General features: G+C 34.7%; 1 protein-coding gene across 4 annotated transcripts in view; it reads right to left on the bottom strand.

Annotated features, from left to right (window-relative positions):
• Positions 1–22,739, bottom strand: part of NDC80 (NDC80 kinetochore complex component) — a 46,501-nt gene that overhangs the window by 8,310 nt on the left and 15,452 nt on the right. For all 4 annotated transcript variants that reach the window (XM_026005875.2, XM_072735043.1, XM_072735045.1 and 1 more), the window contains exons 8-15: positions 22,209–22,302; positions 20,888–20,994; positions 19,996–20,140; positions 16,821–17,026; positions 12,404–12,556; positions 8,468–8,557; positions 1,488–1,580; positions 109–239 (exon numbers count right to left, since the gene is read on the bottom strand). In XM_026005875.2, coding sequence (XP_025861660.1) covers positions 109–239; positions 1,488–1,580; positions 8,468–8,557; positions 12,404–12,556; positions 16,821–17,026; positions 19,996–20,140; positions 20,888–20,994; positions 22,209–22,302 — 1,019 coding nt within the window. The remainder of the gene's footprint in view (positions 1–108; positions 240–1,487; positions 1,581–8,467; positions 8,558–12,403; positions 12,557–16,820; positions 17,027–19,995; positions 20,141–20,887; positions 20,995–22,208; positions 22,303–22,739) is intronic.

Here is a 22,739-nt window from a genome sequence, read left to right on the forward strand (position 1 = left end):
TCTCCCCCAGATAGTATAGTATAAATTAGAGCTAATAAAGATCTAGTTTTACAGCAATGCTAAATAATCGCAAAATAAACATTATAAATCTTGGTTACATGAACTTACTCTCGCTGTATAGCATCTAATTCATTTATAGCTTCACTGAGGCCCTCATTAACAGCACTCTCTAGCAGATGTTTGTGTTTATCCAAGGACTCCAGCTCACTGGCACACTTTTTGTCCTCTTCTTCAGCTTCCTATCAAGATAAAGGGATGGTTATGGTTTTTTATATTTATGTTCTATATATTCCATGTACTATGTATACTTCATATACCATAAATTGGTATATGGTGTACACTTAAAAAAATCAGGTTGTATCATCATTTGTATTCTCACCATGTGTACTGTTTTACATATAAGAGACTTTAAAATGCTCCTTTGGGAATTTTATACTGTAAATGTAAATATGACATTCTCCCAACAGGCCTGTATAATTCATTCAGCAGTATCTTCAAGTATGTATTACAATAGGAAACTTTAGTTTAATTAAAATTTTTCCTCTGATCAACAAAAGAGGCCTTTTCTATATGCAAAAATGTGGGTAAATTTCACACTACCTTTATTTCACACATGTAGTCATTATGCACAGGCAAAGGAGCCCCAAATCATCAACTCTTAGGCTTCTCAAGATGAAATATGAAAGCCTTTCACTGAAGTGCTTTAAGAGGTTAAACACAAGTATTGCCATGGAGAACATATGAAAAAACAAAAATGATTACCAACTGCCTCATATTTCACATGTAAATCATATTACTGTGGTGTATTATCTAAAACTTTCTACTGCTTGACAAAATGTATAGGTGCTAAATACAAGGCCGAGAGAAAGTTTTTAATTCCTGATGCTTTGTTGGTGTAACTAAGTAAAAAATATTGGTAGGACTAAAATTTTCACGTAAGTTATATAAGCGGTAATAAACAGTCATCTGAGTGCTACTCTATGTAAAATGCTGGACAGAAGGTAGAGGGTCAGAAGTGGTCGGAAATTAATCCTATTATTTTATCCACATTTCAAAATTTCAAGTTTCATAATAATGATCTTTGGAATTTGGCCAAGATAGTCAGTTTGCAATGACTTACAGGCAACCACAGACACAAAGCTTTATTGGAAGTTTATGCTTCAAGGAGTACTTAACTAAATTTCTATAAAAGGTAGAAGAATTACATTTACAACATGTTTTGGTCTTATAAGGACACAGAATTTCATATTCAAGTATAAAAACTAATTGAACAATAAACAGGTTCTAGGGTGAAGTAGCCCAAATCCAGAAAAAAAATCCTTTAAAAATTAAGAACAAAATAAAATAACTCCTTATAATAAACTTTAGAAGATTAAACTTAAACACAAGCAATAGGATATAGCTTAAAGATTCAGTTAGATGTCAGAACAGGTCAATATTATGACATAGCTTTGGTTCACCTATACAAACTGTGGCAATGTTCTTACCTTAACTTTTTGTTGGTAAAGATCATCCAGCTTTTGAACTTCTTCTTTCAGAGTTCTTACACCTCTCCTGCTTTCTGTTAGCATTGTATTTAACTTGGGGAATAAAACTTTGTTTGAGAAATCATAGCCATATATCAAAATCATTTTAGTAAGCTATAAAAACTTTCATATTATCAAGTCAACTAACTGAACCATGTTGTTTCTAGTCCTTTTAGATTCTCACGTACCATTTGACCCCAAATATTATTCCCCAGGGGAGTTAAATTAATTAAAAAAACACACAAAAAACCTTATGTTTTTTTAATGTATAATACTTAAATGCAGAGTAGCATTAGTTAGGAATCAAAAATCTGGCTCAATTCTCAGTAAAATAAGGACATCAGTAACTTTTCCATAGTAGCTCTGGGAGTTTTTGAACTCTCATATATCTTATATAATACTACATGTATTATATACACTTTTTTTTTGTTTAAAGATTTTACTTATTTGAGAGAGAATGAAAGCAAGAGAGACAATAGAGGGAGAGGAAGAGGGAGCAGCAGACTTGCCACTGAGCAGGGAGCCCGAAACAGGGCTTGATCCCAGGACCCAGAGATCAGGACCCAAGCCGAAGGCAGAAGCTTAACTGACTGAGCCATCCAGGTGCCCCTATTACATACACTCTTAATGTTTTTATTAACTTATTAATATATTTGTTTTTGCCCTTTAGTTTTGAAGTCTAAGCTTTACTTAGATTTGATCTATTTTATTAGTTATCTAGCTTTCCATTTGTATGTTAACTTTCTAGGATGTTAAAAGTATTCATATAGATTTTATTGGATGTCTGCTAACTGGTTCTTAGTCAATGCATTCTTCCAAAGAGTAATAATGTGAACACATTTAATCTTGTTAAAGTTTGAGCTTTACAATCTGTTGAAACTGAAACTAAAGAAAAAAATGTTTCCAAAATTCATTTCTTGCCAACAAGTGCTAATACCAGATGATACCAGTAATTAATATGGAATGTTTTCCGGCTACACCAAGAAGAAAAAGTAAATAGCAAAGTGTATAAATAAAGGATCTTTCTTTAAAAGGATGATTCAACACATACATGAAGTTAAAAAAATTATATATACATATTTTGGGGAAAAACTTAGTGAAACAATTGTTATTTGGTAAACGACAGGATGGTAAAATGACTATATATTAAAGAAATTTGCATATATATATATATAATATATATATACTACTTCTCTTTCAATTATCAAAAGTCTCTTTGTAAGTAATATTCCTTTTCTATTTTATAAACGAGAAGAATTGGCTAGAATGAATGCTATTCACTTAGAATTATGAAGCAAGCCATATGCCCAGAATTCCAACCAAGATGTTCTAACTCCAAGGATTTTTTCTATACACACCTGATTTTCAGGTTATTTTAGACTATAGGGGTGCCCAGGTGGCTCAGTTGGTTAAGTGTCTGACTCTTGATTTCAGCTCAGGTCATGATCTGAGCCAGGCATGGAGGCTGCTTAAGATTCTTTCTCTGCTCTCCCTCTGTCCCTCCCCACCTAAAAATAGACTAGAGTTACTGAAGCTCTTCTTGAGCAGAAAAAAATTTTCTCTACCTTTAAGGTTCTTCTGGCTGGTCTAAGAATTAAAGTGACATGAGACTGATTAACAGGAGAAAAATCAAATTTAATTTCATATGTATGGGGAATCCACAAAGACATGAGATTCCAAAGACAAGCAAAATGAAGTATATTTTTCATCCTCAACTAAGGATAAGAGGGTAGGGGTCTGGGACTTCAAGAAAAAGAAGGCATTCACAGGAAAATGGAGGAGTGAATGTTTGGTAAACAAATGTTTGCCGGGCCACACAAATACAATGGGACATAGAAAGGAATTTTAACAGAGACTCTGCTAAATTCCTCCCTGTCTACCATCCCTAGTTTATATTATACTGTAGCTCCCTTCTGGGAGATCCTTTAAACCTTTAAATTCTTTTAGGCAGTTAGGGGGTGGGTGGAGATCAAAGTTTCTTCCCAAGTCTTTTGGGCCTCGAACGTTTTCAGATGTAAATAAGCTGTATGCCAAAATGGCAAGGCAATTCGCCCTTGGCCCCTACACTATAAACTTCCAGTCTAAAGATATGTTACTTCTGAAGTAGCTGGTAATTTAAACAAGTTGTTTCACTAAATTTACCTGCAATAAGACCAGTGGAATCCCAAATAATCAGAACTTCCACAAGGCTGTTATGTTTGGTCAAAATCATGTTTACTTAATCTCTGAGCAGCATCTAATTTTCATGTGGGCTTTACTAAAGTTTCATCAATTAGACATCCCCCATTACAAAAATATAGATTTCTTTTTTTTTCTAAAGTTTTTCCTTTTTTTTTTTTTTTAAAGATTTTATTTATTTATTCATGAGAGACAGAGAGAGAGAGAGAGGAAGAGACAAAGGCAGAGGGAGAAGCAGGCTCCGAGGTCTCCAGGATCATGCCCTGGGCCAAAGGTGGCGCTAAACCGCTGAGCCACCTGGGCTGCCCACAAAAATATATATTTCCATTGTGGTAAGTAATGGAAAAATTAAAGAAAGTAACAATTACTAATAATTCTACAATCCTAAAGAACTGCTATTAATATTTGGTATACTTCTTATAGTCATTTTTCATTCATTCATTTAATAAAGAATTGAAGCTTATAAGCAAAGAACACATCATTAGTTACTTTAGTTACATGATTTTTTTTTCCTTCTGTCATTGGAAAGACAGAGCCACTAGACTGGATTTCCATCACTTCTTGCCTCTAAGCAACCAAAATATGTATGAGACTTTTCCTTCTTCCAGTCAGTTTCAGGATGCAGGACACTCATTTTCCTCATGAAGAGAAACAACTCCTTCAGCTCTTCTCTGGACCCCAAGCCTTTGTATTTCTTCATGAACCACATTCAAATCCATCAATCCCTTTGGCTTGTAATTTATTAAACTTTACCCTCTTTTTCTTGAACTCACTCTCTCATCTTTAAAACCAAACAATTCCCTCCCCCATCCCATAAAAATGAAAACCTTTCCTCTATACTACTTTCTAACTACTGTTCCATCTTTTCTCCTTAGACTCAAACTTCTGTGATCCTCGAATTTGCAGCAAACCATGGGGTAGACTGTTCATACCGTAGTATCTTCTACTACCATTCAAACCTCAATCCACAGCAATGTGCTTTCTGGCTCTTCTGCTTCATGAAGTCACTTTTGCAAAGGTCACTATTAACATCTTAATTGCTAAAGTCAATGAACATCTTTCAGACTTAATCTTATTTGATATCTGAGTAACATATATAATTGCTTATCACTCCCTTCTGAAATCTCCTTCCTTGGTTTCTATGACAATGGAAGCTACTAGTTTTCTCTTTAAATCTTGGAGGTCCTTCTAATTCTTCCTTACAGTTTCTTTTTCTGCTTGTACTTTGGATGTGGATGTTCTCCCAGGATTCTGATCTTGGCTATATTCTCATCTGGTCACTTGGGAGAGTGCTTTCATTTTCACACCTGGGAAATCTTCCAGCTTTAATTAACTGCATGCTAAGAATAACTATTTATGTCTACGTCCACACTCCAACTGCCTACAGAACATTCTCCACAATGATGTTTTAGAGATCTGAAAATCAGCATATCCTAGCCTGAAATTCTTTCTTCTAAATCCTTCTCTCATATTCTTTATCAAGGTTCTAGAACATTACCTCCAAAAGATTCTCTCCTTGACCAAATTACTTAGCTCTTTTGAACTTTATTCTGAGAGGTCTATATCTAATCAAGTCTCTCATCTTCCAACATCTTCCAGCTGATACCTGATCACCTTGGCTTGCTTTCAGCAAGAATCCTATTAGGTTGGTTTAGATAGAATCCTCCCTATCCCTAGTATTTCCTCTCTGTAATTTTTTATCCACTGATCTGCACTCTACTTCTTAGTTATAAGTTCTCATTTTTTGGAGTGGAGCCCAATCTCTCTCACCTACTATAAAACCTCTTTGTAATAGTCCCCTTGATTAAAGTCCACCTTCTTTCCTTTAACAAGTGTCATGAATAATTTTTCTTTTTTTTTTAACATCATATACCAAAGCTGGACACTTGAACATTCCTAATTTCTCTCTTTTTTAACTTTCACAACCAAATGGGCCACTAAATTACACTACTTCAATCTTTAAATCTCACTGCAATAGCCTTGGTTTGAGTTTTTACCATTTATCATTCAGGATACTGTTACGCTTTTGAACTGTGTGCTTATAGTCTCATGTACTTCTAACCTAGCCTTCAAAATGCCAACATTGTGGGCTTACTAAAGTACAAAGGTATTATGTCCTGACTTAAAAATCTTCAGGGACGCCTAAGTGGCTCAGTCGGTTAAGCATCCTACTCTTGATTTTGGCTCAGGTCCTGATCTCAGGGTTGTGTCCAAATGGACCACTGAATTACATTGTTTCAATTTTTCAATCTCTTTTTTCTATCCTTACTGCAATAGTTTTGGTTTGAGTTTTTACCATTTATCACTCAGGATACTGTTAGGGTTCCTAACTGTGTGCTTCTACTCTCTTTCCTTTTCTGTAGCCATTTGGAGCTCTTTTCTATAATGGGATACTGCATGATTTGTGAATTGAACAAAGCCAATTAGACTTTCACATTTACTCACTTCTTTGCAAAACTAGAAATGCAGCTCTAGAAGCATTTCAAAGTTCATCTATTTCTTTTTTTTTAAATCAGTGCCCAAGTTTCCCTTATTTATTTTAAAAGGCTTGTAACTTGTATTCTTTCCCTGTGCCTTTGAGATTTAAATGTTAAAGTACAACATCAGGGAGGTCATTCTTATCAGGAAAAAAATGAAAAAAGGAAATATTTAAAACTTAGCTTAAGCCATCCAGGCAGGCAGCTTTAACTTACTCCATCTACCAGAAAAACAACTTAGATACAAATTCTTTCTAACTAGCAACACAGAGGCCATAAGGTCTCTATTTACATCTGTCTGTATGTTTATGTGTGTCTATTATATGTGTATTATAGATGAGTGGTATTTTCCACCTCTGGAAGGTATTACTAAAATTTTTTGTAAAAAAGCTCTATTAAATTGACTTAAAATAAGTGCTTAAATAAATTCAGTATTCATAAAAAGTTAAAATAGAAACTAACCCAAATACTTTCTGAATTTACGTCACCTAAGAAAATATTTAATACTAACGTTAGCTTAAACTTTGTTGATTTAATTAAAATAAACTTTTCTTAAAAGTTATCAACACTGAATAAAATGCATACATACAAGTCTTATTCCACCTGGGTTTATCAATCAAATGAGTTTATGTTAACTCTTAACAAAATTTGTCAGCAAGAAAAATTAGCTTGGGATGATGGCTGATTTTGTCTAATGTCTAATGAAGTTTTGGTGGGTAATCTAAACATAGTAAAAAACAAATAAATTAAATGGATGTAAATAAGATAAAAAGCTTTTAGGTGAACTTTTAAATAGTCTCTCTAAATCTTTTTGGTAACCTGGAACCTTCAAGTTTTGCTAGGTTAAGTTAAATGATGAGTTAAGTTAAATTCATTCACTATTCATATCATTTTCAAATAAGATAAAGTACTGAAACATTAATTGCTGAATATTGGTTTATCCACTTTTTACTTCCTTCTACAGAGGAACTCAAGGTATGTGGATTTACTAGTAAACGTGTTATGCCACTCTGACAAATTTTCTGTGCAAAAGCATGTTTCTAGAAATCATAAAAAAGTATTTGTCTGCTAATCCACAGAATGGTAATGTAAAAGTTTAATTTCTGACTTGTTAGATTTCATTAGAAATTAAACATTTCCAAGGGTTAGAAATTCTAATATGTGTAATTAAAACTGCTAGAAATAATAAGGGAAAAACATCCTATGTGTGGTCAGGGTTGTATGACTGAAATGAATTATTTTTTAAAATATTTTTATTTATTTATTTATTTGAGAGAGAGAGTAAGACAGAGAGAGAAAGCACAAGCAAGGGGAGGGGCAGAGGGAGAAGCAGGCTCTGCTTCTCTGCTTGGCAGAGAGCCTGATGTGGGGCAGGACCCCGGGATCATGACCAGCCAAAGGGAGACTCAGGGGCCCCAAGATTGGAATGAATTTTAATTAAGTACTAGAGTTTTAATATCAAAAATAAGCCAGTACAAACTTAGAATTTGGTTTTCTTTCTGTTAATAGAACAGGTTTCTTAGATTATTGGTCTACTCTTAATAAGAATTTTAAACAAAGTTTTTCTTTACTTTTAGGTAATCTGCCTAGAAAGCAAAGATTGTGTTTTGTTAAAATAATTTCCTGTGTTGTTTTTAACAGGTCTTTGATTACTTAAGAAAACTGAGTCTTGGGGATCCCTGGGTGGCTCAGTGGTTTAGCGCCTGCCTTTGGCCCAGGGCCTGATCCTGGAGACCCGGGATCGAATCCCACGTCGGGCTCCCGGTGCATGGAGCCTGCTTCTTCCTCTGCCTGTGTCTCTGCCTCTCTCTCTCTCTCTGTGTGACTATCATAAAAAAATAAAATAATAAAATAAAATAAAATAAATAAATAAAATAAAATAAAATAAATAAAATAAAATAAAATAAAATAAAAAAAAGAAAACCGAGTCTTCTCGATTAAAGGAGCGAAGTTTCATTTAGAACTATTTAAATTTCTGTATTAGCCTGTTAAGTCTTTGTCATAAATAAAACTTAAAAGAGATATTAAATTATCTCAGGTTGAAAGAGGCAATTTTCCATTTAAAACAAGGGAAATTTACTCATTTATCATTTCCTCATCAATGTATGTGTAGCCTAGAATGTTTAAGTTACTTAAAAATTTAATTCAAATATTTCTAAGACAAGGGTGTACTTAACTCTTATTTTCCATAATATCTTATTTAAAAATTTATTCCTTAGAAACTACAAACCACATTTAAGTAATTAAAAATCTTTTTTTGCTTTTAATAATTGTTTTGTTACTTACCTGTTCTAAAGTATCTTCTAACCCCATTTTTTTATTTAGAGCTTTATTAATTTCTTCTTCAGTTTGGTTCAAGAGTTCCTTAAGTGGTACCTATAAAATACACAGGGATATGGGTTACATATGATACATGTAATTACAAAATTTCTCAGGAAGCATTTACATATTATGATAGAAGTAGCCACTTTGGAGGAAAAAAAGTGAAGCCATGATGTTTTTAAATTAATACATCATAAATAAGGCAATAAAACTAATTTTTTTCTTTAAAGATTTATTCTAGAGAGAGAGAGTTAACACAGGAGCAGGGGGAGGGGCAGAGGGACAGAATCTCAAGCAGACTTCCTGCTGAGTGTAAAGCCTGACATGGGGCTTGATATCACCACTCTGAAATCCTGACCTGAACTGAAACTAAGAGTCAGATGCTCAACCGAAGAGCTATCCAGGAGTATCAACAAAACTAATTTTCAGTGTAATTTCTGTAACTATAGTATGTAACTTGCTTTTGGTTTTGAATACTTGCAAAATCTTAGATTTGCTTATGGAGTCTGAAGATTCATTGCTATTATTTAAACATTTTATAAGTACAGTTATTTTAATACAGTAGCTTTTCTTTTTTTTTTTTTTTTTAAAGATTTTATTTATTCATGAGAGACACACAGAAAGAGGCAGAGGCACAGCGAGATAGGCAAAGACACAGGCAGAGGGAGAAACAGACTACCTGCAGAGAGCCCGATGAGGGACTTATCCCAGGATTCCAGGACCAAGCCCTGAGATGAAGGCCGATGCTCAACCACTGAGCTACCCAGGCGTCCCAATATAGCTATCTCTTTTGAAAATAATTTTTGTTTATCTCTTAATCCTTTTCAATTGTTTAATCTTACAATTATCTGCTTGTATGTCTTCTCTTTGGTATTTATTGAAATTTTTTTATAATAGCAAAAGACTTGAAACAGCAAATGTCCACCAGCAGGGACTGGTTGAATAACCTACAACAATGAGGACTCGGAGGCTGCAAAAAGAACTAGGAACATCTAGACACGTTACCACAGAGAGATCACCAGGGTGGGTTGTTCCATGAATAATGCAAGGTAGGAGTCCAGAATAGACAAATGTTTACCAGTTTACTTAATGATAAAAGTCAGGACAGCCAGATGGAAGAGATGCATAGGGAAACGTACTTGAGAAGAGGCACAGAGTTCCCATGCCCTCTAGGTGTGCCACTCACCTGGCATCTCCACATGTTTAGCAACTTTGAAATTCTTACTGCTTACATTTCTATTTATCCTCTAATTTTCTTGCAACATAATATGAGTTTCTCATTATTATTTTTTTTATAGAGGTCATATTCACACTTTAAAAATGATTAAACTCGGCAGCCTGGGTGGCTCAGCGGTTTAGCCCTGCCTTCAGCCCAAGCCCAGGGTGTGATCTTGGCGACCTGGGATCAAGTCCCACGTCAGGTTCCCTGCATGGAGCCTGCTTCTCCCTCTGCCTGTGTCTCTGCCTCTCTCTCTCTGCGTCTCTCATGAATAAATAAAATAAAATCTTTAAAAAACTAAAAATGATTAAACTGAAATAATTAAGTTAAAATGAATTTAACATAAAACTACTTCTTTAAAGCATATAGTTCAGTGGCATTCTAGTACATTCAATGTTGTATAACCGCCACCTCTCACTCCAAATCATATTCATCACCAAAAGAAAACTTTGTATGTTACTATGGTTTTAGTATGTCTTTTGAAGTTATTGCTGAGTTTTAGTTTTGGCTGTTCTTTTTTTGAAAGATGAAATGCCTCTTTAATCTAAGAACTTTTCTCCAAATACTACTTATAACAGTGGGGTTATATACTTTCTGGATGCTATTCCTATTTTTATTGTTCTATTATTATGTAAAACTATTTTCAGAGATCACAGAAAAACTTTTCCCTCTTTTCAAGGAATGTGCATTCTTTTTATACTGGGTAATCCTTTTTTTTAAAAAAAAAATTTATTTATTTATTCATGAGACACACAGAAAGACAGAGAGGCAGAGACCTAGGCAGAGAGAGAAGCAGGCTCCATGCAAGGAGCCTGATATGGGACTCGATCCCAGATTCTGGAATCATGCCTTGAGCCAAAGGCAGATGCTCGACCACTGAGCCACCCAGACATCCCTGGATAATCCTTTCTACAATGATTTGATGCAGGCACTTATTTTCTTGCATCAGCATCAAACAACTCAAAATAGTGGTGTGTAAACTATATCCCTACCAGCCTGTCTCTGTCTACCTGCCTACCTATTCTTTGAGAAACAATTCAGTAAAAGACTGTTTATTGGATGAATTTTTTTTTTTAAGAGCTATTTTTTTTTAATTTTTATTTATTTATTTATGATAGTCACAGAGAGAGAGAGAGAGAGGCAGAGACACAGGCAGAGGGAGAAGCAGGCTCCATGCACCGGGAGCCCGATGTGGGATTCGATCCCGGGTCTCCAGGATCGCGCCCTGGGCCAAAGGCAGGCGCCAAACCGCTGCGCCACCCAGGGATCCCTATTGGATGAATTTTACTTCCTTCCTTCCTTCCTTCCTTTCCTTCCTTCCTTCCTTCCTTATTTATTTATTTATTTATTTATGATAGACAAAGAGAGAGAGAGAGAGAGAGAGGCAGAGACATAGGAGGGGGGAGAAACAGGCTCCATGCCGGGAGCCCAACGTGGGACTCGATCCCGGGACTCCAGGATCGCGCCCTGGGCCAAAGGCAGGCGCTAAACCGCTGAGCCACCCAGGGATCCCCTGAATTTTTTTTCTATAGAAAATGAGTCTAACCCTATTTAATCCAATTCTGTTCACCAATAAACTATGATCTCTGGGGAAGCAGGAGTTGGTTGTTTCTGGGTACTTCATCTTCAGCACCTAGCTGGTATAGAACATAGTATGCACTTAATAAATAATTTATTGAATGAATAATTCTCAAGGGAAAAATGCATACCTTTAGACTCTCACTGACATTCTTTTTTTTTTTTTTTAAAGCTTTTATTTATATATTTATGAGAGACAGAGAGAGAGAGGAGTGAGACAGACAGACAAAGGCAGTGGGAGAAGCAAGCTCCTGAAAGCCCGATGAGGGACTCAATCCCAGGACCCCAGAATCACGCCATGAGCCAAAGGCAGATGCTCAACCACTGAGCCACCCAACCGTCCCCCTCACTGACATTCTTTATTCAAAACTAAGTATTTTGAAAATTTATATTTTTGAGGGAGCACTAAAATACTAAAATCTGTGAATAATTGAGAAGTTTCAACAGAACGATTTAAAAATTTTCTTCTTCAAATTACATCCTTGTCCATATTTAAAAATTTGGTGCAGATTTTTCATTATTGACTGCTGGTATTACTTAATGCCCTATTATATTTCATGCCTTCGCACATGCTTTCATTTGTGTCCTTGTGCCTGAAGCTCTTTCCCACAGACCATCCCAATAAATACCTCATCTTTCAAGATTTCATTCTACGTCCACTACCTCTGTGGATATTTTTCTTTCCCTTCAATTCTGGCAAGAATTGATCTCAATACCATAGCTTATAAACATTTCTAATAAAGCACATACATAGCAATGATTTATTTTTATCACTCTTTCTCTGAGGGGACAAGTAGCAACTTAAGAGCACAGGTAATTTTTCTCTTTATGATCCTAGTGTCTATATTAAATATAATCAAAATTTCTTTTGGTTAGTTGAGTAAATAAAGTAAGGAGAGAGGAAAAGGCTTTATAGTTCAAAGAGGATGGTACAATAGAGAGAATTTAAGTACCAAAAAGAAAGTAGATTAAAAATTTCAGTGTTTTATTTCTATGTTCAGTCCTCAGTTATGAACATGCTGAAGTTTAAACTCTTATAAATAAATGAACAAGACATCAGTCATATCATTTAAAAATCTTTTGAAGTACTCATGATTACTTACATAAACTTGAGCTCTGTATTTGACAAGGCAGCTGGCACCAGCTTCAGGATTAAACTTAATTTCAAAGTCATAACCTTTGGAATTTTCAGCAGCCTTAGGGATAAGTTTTAATTTTCTGGCCAACTTGTGATACTCTGATAATTGTGTTTCAATCTGTAAGAAGAGAATACAAAAAGAAATGTTAAAGTAAACCGAAGAGTCCCATTCCATAAGGTTTTCAAATAGCATTTTTGCAATTATACATAAAAATTATATGTATTTTATGGTAGTTTAGTAATTTGATTTCAATAGTAAAGGTGGTAGTTTTAAAATACAAAGAATGAAAGATTTTATTCACACTAAATTTGTAGGATAATTTAAAGACTGTAATTAATTAGTAAGCAATATACTACTGTTCTTTCATTTACCAAATAGTTTGGAACAAGAATCTATATTCAGGTATTAACTAAAACTTACTTTTTAAAGTGTCAGAGAAATTATGAAACAAAATAAACCTTAATATTGTCAATTTACAAAATTAAACATTTCATTTACCCAAAATAAGTGAAATGCAATCATTTAAGTCACATATGTTATTTTAACAAAAATATTTCAATAACACAATTCCATATTTCCTGGTCTGCTTTCCTTTCAGGGCTCTGTTCAAATTACATCATCAAAAAAAAGGCTTTTGCTTTAATATAGCACCCTGATTTTCTCAATCCTCTTTATTTTTATTCATAACACTTATTACTAATTTAGTAGACACATAATTTCTGTTGTTTTCTAGCCATAAAATTGAACACTTCAAGTGAAAGAATGCAATGGGGGAAGAACATTCTTTGGAACTTGCTTAATTTGTAATTTCCAAAAATTTAAAGCTCCTAAAAGCAATACTACTTATATATTACATTTAAGATTCTATCTATCTATCTATCTATCTATCTATCTATCTATCTATCTATCTATCTATCTATCATCATCCATCCATCCATGTAATTACTACATCTAACATGGGGCTCAAACTCATGACCCCAAGATCCAGAGTCACAAAATCTTCAGACTGAGTCAGCCAGGTGCCACTCATTTAACATTTCTTACTAATGAATCAGGAAACAATTTCAACTACTCTAATTGTAATATAGCTTTCTAGGGATTACTAAGATGTGTAGCTGTTTGTCCTTAATAAATGGTTTTACATGTAGTTGCTTCTGTTCTTCACTAGCATTTTATTTCTCTTAATGAAAACAGTTTTTACAAGCCCATGCACTTTACCATGTCTAATTGCAGGGAGAGCAAATGTGTGACACATTTTTTTCTTCCTACAACTAATTCAGACAGTGAAAACTGATCATACATTTTCCTAATGAGCAGATGCAGGCTCAATGTTTACCTCAACATAGAGATCCAGAAGGCTACTACCAGTCAGACGTGGCATGTGGAATAAAAATCAGTCCAGAAAAAAAGATAGATACAATGTTTATATTAAACTTTTGCATTCTACTATCATTCTTTTTTTTTTTTTTAAAGATTTATTTATTCATGATAGAGAGAGAGAGAGAGGCAGAGACACAGGAAGAGGGAGAAGCAGGTTCCATGCAGGGAGCCCGACATGGGCCTCGATCCCGGGACTCCAGGATCGCACCCTGACCCAAGGCAGGCGCCAAACCGCCGAGCCACCCAGGGATCCCCTCTACTATCATTCTTTAATCTTTCTCTTACCTAGTATGTACCCTAAGGTTTTCTTCTCACTGTATATGGCCTACTCTGTCCCTAACCAAATCACTGCTTACTTATTTCCCACATAATTTTCTTCTTTCAGCCTAATCTTCCAGCAGGCTCCATGCACCGGGAGCCCGACGCGGGATTCGATCCCGGCTCTCCAGGATCGCGCCCTGGGCCAAAGGCAGGCGCCAAACCGCTGCGCCACCCAGGGTTCCCAGTGAGGTATAAATTTTAGTACTATACCTACAATAAACATACATTATAAATGAAAATACTAGAGGAGAAAACTTCAAAACTTAATTTTGAAACTATTTTTTCTGTTGAAAAAAAAAAAGACAGCTCTTTGGAAGACATGTTTTATTGCCTGTTCTTAAAAAAGTCTTGATTTACATAACTTTTCTGAGGAATGCAATAGTGTAAATAGCAGAAAAGATAACTCTGGAATTATCTGATAGGAAAATATTATTTGGTCCCTAGACAACCTGTTAACTTATTGTTTTAGAATACATTGGGGTCTTGGTCATGATTATGCTAAATCATTAAGAAAAAGTTCATGTCTACTGAGAACTACATTAAAAAGAAAGAGTAAATAGTGCATAGCTAGCAAGGCAGTATAGAACATTTATAAGGGATTGCCAACAAAAATAAGGATCAACTTTAATTATTTAGAAATTCATATGGCCAGTGAGCCTACTTTCTTAACAATGTTGGCTAAAAGGGTACTATACTATCTATAAAACTGAAATGAAGTCAAATAATTTGGTTCTAGTGAAGGTCACTAGTGACTGCTGTTACCAAATCTGAGAGAAAATTTTAAATCCTGTTATTGCATTTGACACTGCTCACTCCTTCCTGACTTCCTTTCTCAGCTTCTATCTTCCTGAACTCTCTTGTTAGTCCTCAGTTTCTTTTAGTCCACTCTTAAGGGACCTTTGCCCACTTTAAGATGCTAGTGCTCCCTTCTTCCTATGCGTTTTTCCTTGGTGAATTCATCTACCCTTGTGGCTTCAATCACAATACATACTGATTTTTCTTAATCTACATTGCAAACACACATATTGTTTGCTTAGGTTCAGACTCACAGAACAACAGCTTATTAGATATTCTCACTTGGATGCCCCATGGACCTAACAGGTCTAGCATACTATCTCTATGCCTGATTTCTATTCTATTTTGGAGTAAGTGGTACTATTGCTTGCCCCACTGCCCAAGCCAGACACTATGAATACACCCCTTTTCTTTCATCAAGTCTTATTCACTCTACCTCCTAACTAGTCAGGATCTACCCATTTCTTTGAGCACTATCTAAATTCAGCTCATAACTTGTCACCACATTACTGCCACATATCTTTATCTGTTTTGTTTCCTTCCAATCCATTTTTCCCAGGACCAAAAATGAGATCTGAAACGTAGTATGTGATTAAAAAATTAAAAAAAAAAAAAAAAGATTTTTATTTATTTGAGACAGGGAAAGTGAGAGAATGAGCAGGGAGAGGGAGAAGCAGGCTCCTTCTTGACATAGGGCTCAATCTCATGACCTGAGCTGAAGGCAGATACCTAACCTCTTGAGCCACTCAGGCACCCCTGTTTAAAAATCTTGAGGGCTTCTTGGAGCTTTCAGGATAAAGTCCAAACTTTTACATTTGAAAAGAATCTTTATGGTCTGCTCTGCGCTTTTTCTTGAGTCTTCTCTTCTGCTGTGCCATATCCCTCACTATTAAGCTACAGCCATATGAAAAGATTCTGATGACAGAATACAACATGCTATTTTCTCTTTGGGCCTTCCCATATACTTCTTCGTTTGCTGAATCCTCTACCTTTGCCAAGATAATTCTTTTTTTTTTTTTTTTTTAAAGTAGACTAGTGGTTCCAGGGGTTGGGGGAGGGGAGAGTGAGGAGTTCTTTAATGGGGACAGTTTCTTTCTTTTTTTTTTTCTCTTTAAGATTTTATTTATTTATTTATGAGAGACACAGAGAAGCAGAGACATATGCAGAGGGATAAACAGGCTCCTCGCAGGGAGCCTGATGCAGGACTCAATCCCTAGACCCAGGATCAGGACCTGAGCTGAAGGCGGACGCTCAATTGCTGAGCCACCCAGGAGTCCCTGCCAAGATAAATCTTACTTATACTCCCCAATTCAGTTCAAGTGTTACCTCCTCAAGGAAACCTTTCTAAAAATCACCTCATACATCTCCCTGAGACAAAAACACTACATTTGGGTTAGGTATACTATATGCTTTCTCAATACCCTGTGCAAACATCTTTAGAGGTGCGATCTCTTGGTAGAAAAATATCAACTAGATCAGAAGTTTCTTGAGAGGAGAGTCTGTCTTTTTATTCTTCTAAGTTCAGCATGGGTAGTGGCACACAGCAGATGTTAATTAAATGTTTGACTAGTGAATAGGTAAATGAAGAATTGACTCATACCCTCTTCTAGAAGGCATGTGATTTATGAAAATTATTTTCATGGACTTAGAGATATTTTTGCTTTTTTCTTGGTTTACTACTAAAAATTACAGGCTACCTTAAATCTGATTGAGAGAACTTGGGGTGTTATTGAATTGACATAAAGGGATAAGTGTGTTTTAGTAAAATATCAATGCTAAAAAGTTTTAGTTCTTTAGCCAATTTATTCTACCCAGTTTTTCTTAATAGGGATAGACCTTTATGATGTCAGCTCTAAGTTGCCACTCTGGAAATGATATGACATACCGCCTCCTTGCCTCTGGCATATTTTAGCTCTTCATTCCACAGCTGCTGTTGTTCAGCCTCCAGGTCTTTGGTTAATTTATTAATGGTCTGCTGCAATTCATTTCTTTCATGATTTATTCTCTCGATGTCTGCAACTGAGTACTTCTGGTTATCAACAATATTCTGTAGGCGAGTATTCTCCTGTTTCATTGTTTCATATTCTAGTTCTGCATTAAAACAAATTTGTTAAGTTTTTTCAATTCCTACAAAGAAATTGAGGCCATTATTTATTTTTAAAACATCACTGAGCCATTTTAAAATAATTTTTTTTTTTTTAAATTTAGTCTTTACACCTAATGTCTTTAACTCACAACCCCAATATCAAGAGTCAAATGCTCTATCAACTGAGCCAGTCAGGCACCTGGATGCCATTATTTAATAAAGTTGATTAAGACGTCTAAATTTCCAAGTTATATACATGTATATTTTTCTCTTCTCTTTTTGGGGATGATCCTACTTGATCCCACTTTGTTAATAACATTGCTGAAAGATGATACAATTAAAGTTAAAGTATTATGTTAGAAACTTACTTCCCTATTGGCTCGCATGATTTTCAGAAAGTGCTACATAAAAAAAAAAAAAAAATGACCCCAGACATAATGACTGGATTGAGAATTATTACACTTAAAAGGGATACTCTGCCAATGCTCAGTTCAAATGCTTTTAATACTCCAGTATGATTCTCTGCAATAAGTCAGAAAACTTACAAATTTTTCACAAACATAAAAATATTTATATCAAATACATCACTTTATTATTTCACTGACATTTTCAGTAGTTTGATCAGATAATAAGTAACTATAGTGGTTAAGTTCTTGCTCTATTTACCAAAACTTGTTTTTTTAAAAAGATTTATTTATTTGACACAGAGAGAGAGAGAGAGAGAGAGAGAGAGCGCGCGCACAGGTAGGAGAGGCAGAGGGAAAGAGAGAGAGAGAGAGAATCTCAGACTCCATGCTGAGCATGGAGCCTGATGTGGAGCTTGATCCCAGGACCCCCAAATCATGATCTGAGTTAAAACTAAGAGTTGGACGCTTAACCAACTACATCACCAAGATTAAGAAGCAAGAATGACTATATTATTATACTAAGATAATGGTATTTAGAAACAGCAAATGATCACGCAAAGGGGCAAGAAAAGTTATCAAACTTAAAAATATTTTGGATTATATAGAATGGTGTTTCCCAACCTTTTGTTATTTGTAGCTTACAAAGAATATGATAGTACTTTTAAGCTGGTTGGGATAGATGGATGAGAAACACATGACCAAAGGGGCCAAGACAATCATCCCATGGGCTGGCATGGTCAAGATCTTGGCTTTGTTATAATTCATTTGTAGCACTGTATTTGGAAACCTCTACACTTGAGCTCAAAATAAATTAATAGTTGAAGTAAAACTTTATACACATTTATCATAGCGCAAAAAAATCCACAATGTATAATATCCATATAGTTTAAATAGGTCTTTCATTCTTGGCCATGAATGACTTTAAATAATTATGAAAGTTAAAATACTCAGAATAAAAACATCTTAGGTTAAGTTATCAAATTATTATCTCAAACTAAATCAATCTGGAATGGCAAATGATTGCTAAAGTATCTCTCTCACCTCTTCAGCTTGAAATTATTAGGGAAAATTCTCACAAGAAAAGTCAGAAGTATGACAATTCTCTTAAATACTAATGAGAAAGAGAATATTATAAAATATTGATTTAACTGCATTACAAATATTGCTATAATAAAAATTAGTCTATCACATCATCACGTAGAACAAACATTGGGGCTAATGTAAATAATTTAAAGGCTTGGTTTATAGTAAATCAAATATATGTAATCAGAGTTATTTGAAAAAAAATAAGCTGATTTGACAAATACTCCATATAATTATTATCCTTGACTTGACAGATGGTTAATACTACATATACTAAGCATTAAATCAAATATCCTAAGGACCTAAGGACTATCTATAGAAATCCTATGTGGGATAGACATAGCCTATAAAATCCTATAAGAATAAAACTGAAGCAGCCAAACACCCAGAAAAATACTACAGTAGGTCCACTGAGTTATTCATTTTGTAAAGTGCCATCCAATGGCCCTCCAATGTATGGATACTTTCCTTTGCTCTCCCGCTGGCAGTACAGAAATATAATCCATATCTTACAGTATCTTACAGTAAGATAACAGTACCTTACAGTTTTATGATTATGACTGATATATGCTTATGAAAAACAAGGTTAAGAACACACATGATTTAAACACACTTTCTTTAATTGGGCTTCTGCTTCCACGGAACTGTAGTACTTCTGTCTTTCCAAGTTACTTTTCTCCCAAGTGGCTTAGGAGGAGTGATGGAGGATAAAACCAATTGTAGCAGACTAAAGCCAGTAGAGATTTAAGAATCTGGCTTGTTAATTATAAGGTGGAATAGAATATTTATTTTTATCAGGTAGCATATGTTTTTAGGTTAGGTCCCTCTTGGCTTTAAAATATCAGACATGTAAAAAAAAAAATATCAGACACGTGAAAACATGTTAGAAGGTGTAGTAGGTTGAATAATGGTCACTCAAGCATATGAAATTCTAATTACTGGGATTTGTAAATATTTCCTTATTGGAAAAGAGGCTTTCACAGATGATTACATTAAATATTTTGAGGTGAGATTACCCTGGATTATCTAGTGGGTCTTAAATGCCATCATAAGTGTCCTTAAAAGACAGAGCTGAGAGAAATGGACACAAACAAAAGAGAAGACCCACGAATAGAAAAAAGGTAATGTGAGGATGAAGGCAGAAATTGGAGTGACATGGCCAAAAGTTCAGGAATGCTATCAGATAACAGAAGGTGGGCAAGACATGGAATGAATTCTCTGTGCTAAAATTTGGACTTCTGGCCCTTAGAACTGTGAGTGAACAAATTTCTGTTGTTCCAATCCACCAAATTTGTGGTATTTTTCTACAGCAGCCTCAGAAAACTAATACATGTAGAAGGCACTGAAAACTTGGTAGCCTGCTATAGCCATTCACCATTAAAGGAAAAATGATTTGGATGACAAAGCTGTCTCTGTATATGATAAATCCCAAGCAGGTCCCTATTCCAGTTTGAATATCCTCTTTTAGCACTGGTTGTACTTACCTACTCTAGAAATTTCTTCATCAAGACCATTCAATTTCTGGTCAAGAATTGCTGAATGAGACTCCAAATTGTTCATGTATGCCTGATATTTTTGAACATCTGCTTGTAAGGAAGTTTTCAGTTTTCTCAATGACTCTAGACGATTCTTTAAAAGAAAAGAACATATCATTCTAATTGACAACCATTCCATACTTTAGTTGAAAGTAACACAGTATTATTTAAATTCCTCTTAGAGAAAGGTGTATTAGCATTTCCTTTCCCTTTTAGAAGGAGCCAAAGAACTAAAAGGGAACTTTGCTGTTATTACCTAATTAAGAAGATATACTTTTCAGCAAGTCAGTTGGGATACAAAAAGCCAAGGGCCAGAATGAAAAAGCACAAACATTTAAAATCTGATATTTTATAAAACAGTCTAGGCATTTCAGTAATATAATTCACAAAATAAAATTAGGTATCTGCCTATTATTTAGCTTTTAGAAAACCCTTAGAATACTATATGTTATATAAAGCCACTTATCACCATTCCCTTTTCACTAACTACATAACTCAGGGCTTCTTATAAATATTGTTCCCTAGAGGTGTGTAACATAGATACCTTGTTCAAAAGATCTTTTTAGTCTTATGTAAATAGGTAAGATTCTTTCATCATATTCTGAACACCATTAGTTCAAGACTGATAGATCACAAGGGAAAACAAAGCTCTAGAGATAACAAACATGTTTTCATGGGGAGTTCTGTCCTACGTAAAAAAAAAAAAAAAAAAAAAAAAAAAGAACTTTTAAGATGCTTTTTTTTTTTTTTTTTTGGATAAATAGCTGATATCCTCTAAGGAGATCCAAGAGTTCAAAAGAGCTAAGTATAAAGCCTATCAATGATAAGCATGTTTACTAACCGGTTCTTTTTCTCTTTCTTGTTCCAATCTTGCAATTTGTTCATTCAGTGCTTTATTTTTTGCTGCTAGTGACTCCAGCTTAGAAGCATCTACATTAAATAAATCCTCTGGAGAGAAAACCCCAAAACTTAGTTAAGATCTCAAGACTGCCTATAAACATTTTCCCCCAGTTCTTCACCATTGATTGCACTTTCCCTTTATTTCCTTCTTAGTCTCTGCTCAAAACGCTACCAGTGAAGGATATCCTCTCTAAAATAGCAAACATTTCTCTTCATTACACTGTCTGCCCTCTTATCTTGCTTTATTTTTCTTCATAGCACTTATCATCCTTTGACTTAGAGTTGCTTATTTATTATCTCTAGTAGAGGTAATCTCATAGGGCACGGATTTTCTATCTCTTATTCATTACTGTATCCTCAGTGCCTGAATAGTGACTTGCCCACTGTAGGTATGTAATATTGTTTGAATAAATGAATTCACTAAATGCTTCTTATACTAGATCACTGTGAATTTTCCACTTTTAAAACGAAACATCATTTACATCCCTTTCTTATGTGGACAAGCTGAAATTGTCCTTGTTATTTCAGGAAGATACGTCCAATGGGAATATATGGGAAATGCTTTCGCCTTTTGTGCCAATAATGGCAAGGTGATGCTCTACCATTTTGATTGATTTCATTAGAGAAATAGTTTTACACATCTTATATGTTTTACCCACCACTCATTTTACATCTAAGACTATTTCAATAAAAGGAAAAAAAAAAAGTAAAATAATTCCTCTGGAACATTTTAAAGTTAGCAAGTATATATTGAATGTCCCTAGGTTGTAAAAGAGTGGAAACATAAAGAATTTCTTTCTTCAGAAATATAATGGTCCATTAACTGCTTACCACATATTTTGAAAGGACCTTAGATCTTTTGACTAATTAGCACTTTAATTTCTCGAACAGTAGAGCTAGAATACTATAGGAGTATCACAGGAAGAACATTTGTTGTTTATCTTCTGTGTTTCTGGTAGTGTGTTTGATACTCTATGTACATGGCCACATAATCCTTGCAAAACTTCGTTAGGTTAAGTAATTTGTTAAGGTCACATAACCAGGAAGGGATTTTGCCTCAGACTGACTTCAACATTGGTATTCTTTCTGCTTAACTATCACTTCTCTCCATCAAAGAAACAATGAAGATGAAAATTAGTAGGCATCAAGATACATTTAGAGTAGCTCATATAAATGTTGGGTGTAGTAAAATAAGCTACAACTCCATGAACAGAGTTTAATACATGACTAATAGCAAGCACACTAGTAATGAGAACACTTACTCAGCTTTGACTGCAACTCTGCATTCATCTCTTCAAAACTGTCAGCACCAGTCATGAAACTCTCATAGCATTTTATGGTGTAGTCCAAAAACAACTGATTGGGTTAAGCAGATTTAAAACAAAGCTATTATTCTCTATTTAGTTTGTTCCATTTTTCTAAGTGGAAATTTGAATTTGAATTTAAACAAGTCAGGAATACTACTTATATGAATTCCTATAAATGAGATACAAACCTAGTATATATCATTAATTATGCTGCACAGACTTACTCGGTCTGCTACTTCCAATGTGATGAGGATAGAAAGAACACAAATTTAGATAATGGTGATAATTAATAAAGAGTAAAGAAACATATCTTCAGAATTTTGAGGTCAAACAACAGAAGCTTATTAATAAACATAAACATAAAATGCACATTCATCTTTAGGGACAGATTGTCCTTATGAATGAACCTTATGAAAAACTCATGAACTGATGATCATCTAAGTCCAATTAAACTGACAAAGTCTAGCTATGAAGATCAGAATGAAG

The sequence above is a fragment of the Vulpes vulpes genome, chromosome 13 (assembly GCF_048418805.1).
Source record: "Vulpes vulpes isolate BD-2025 chromosome 13, VulVul3, whole genome shotgun sequence".
Classification (NCBI taxonomy): Eukaryota; Metazoa; Chordata; class Mammalia; order Carnivora; family Canidae; genus Vulpes; species Vulpes vulpes.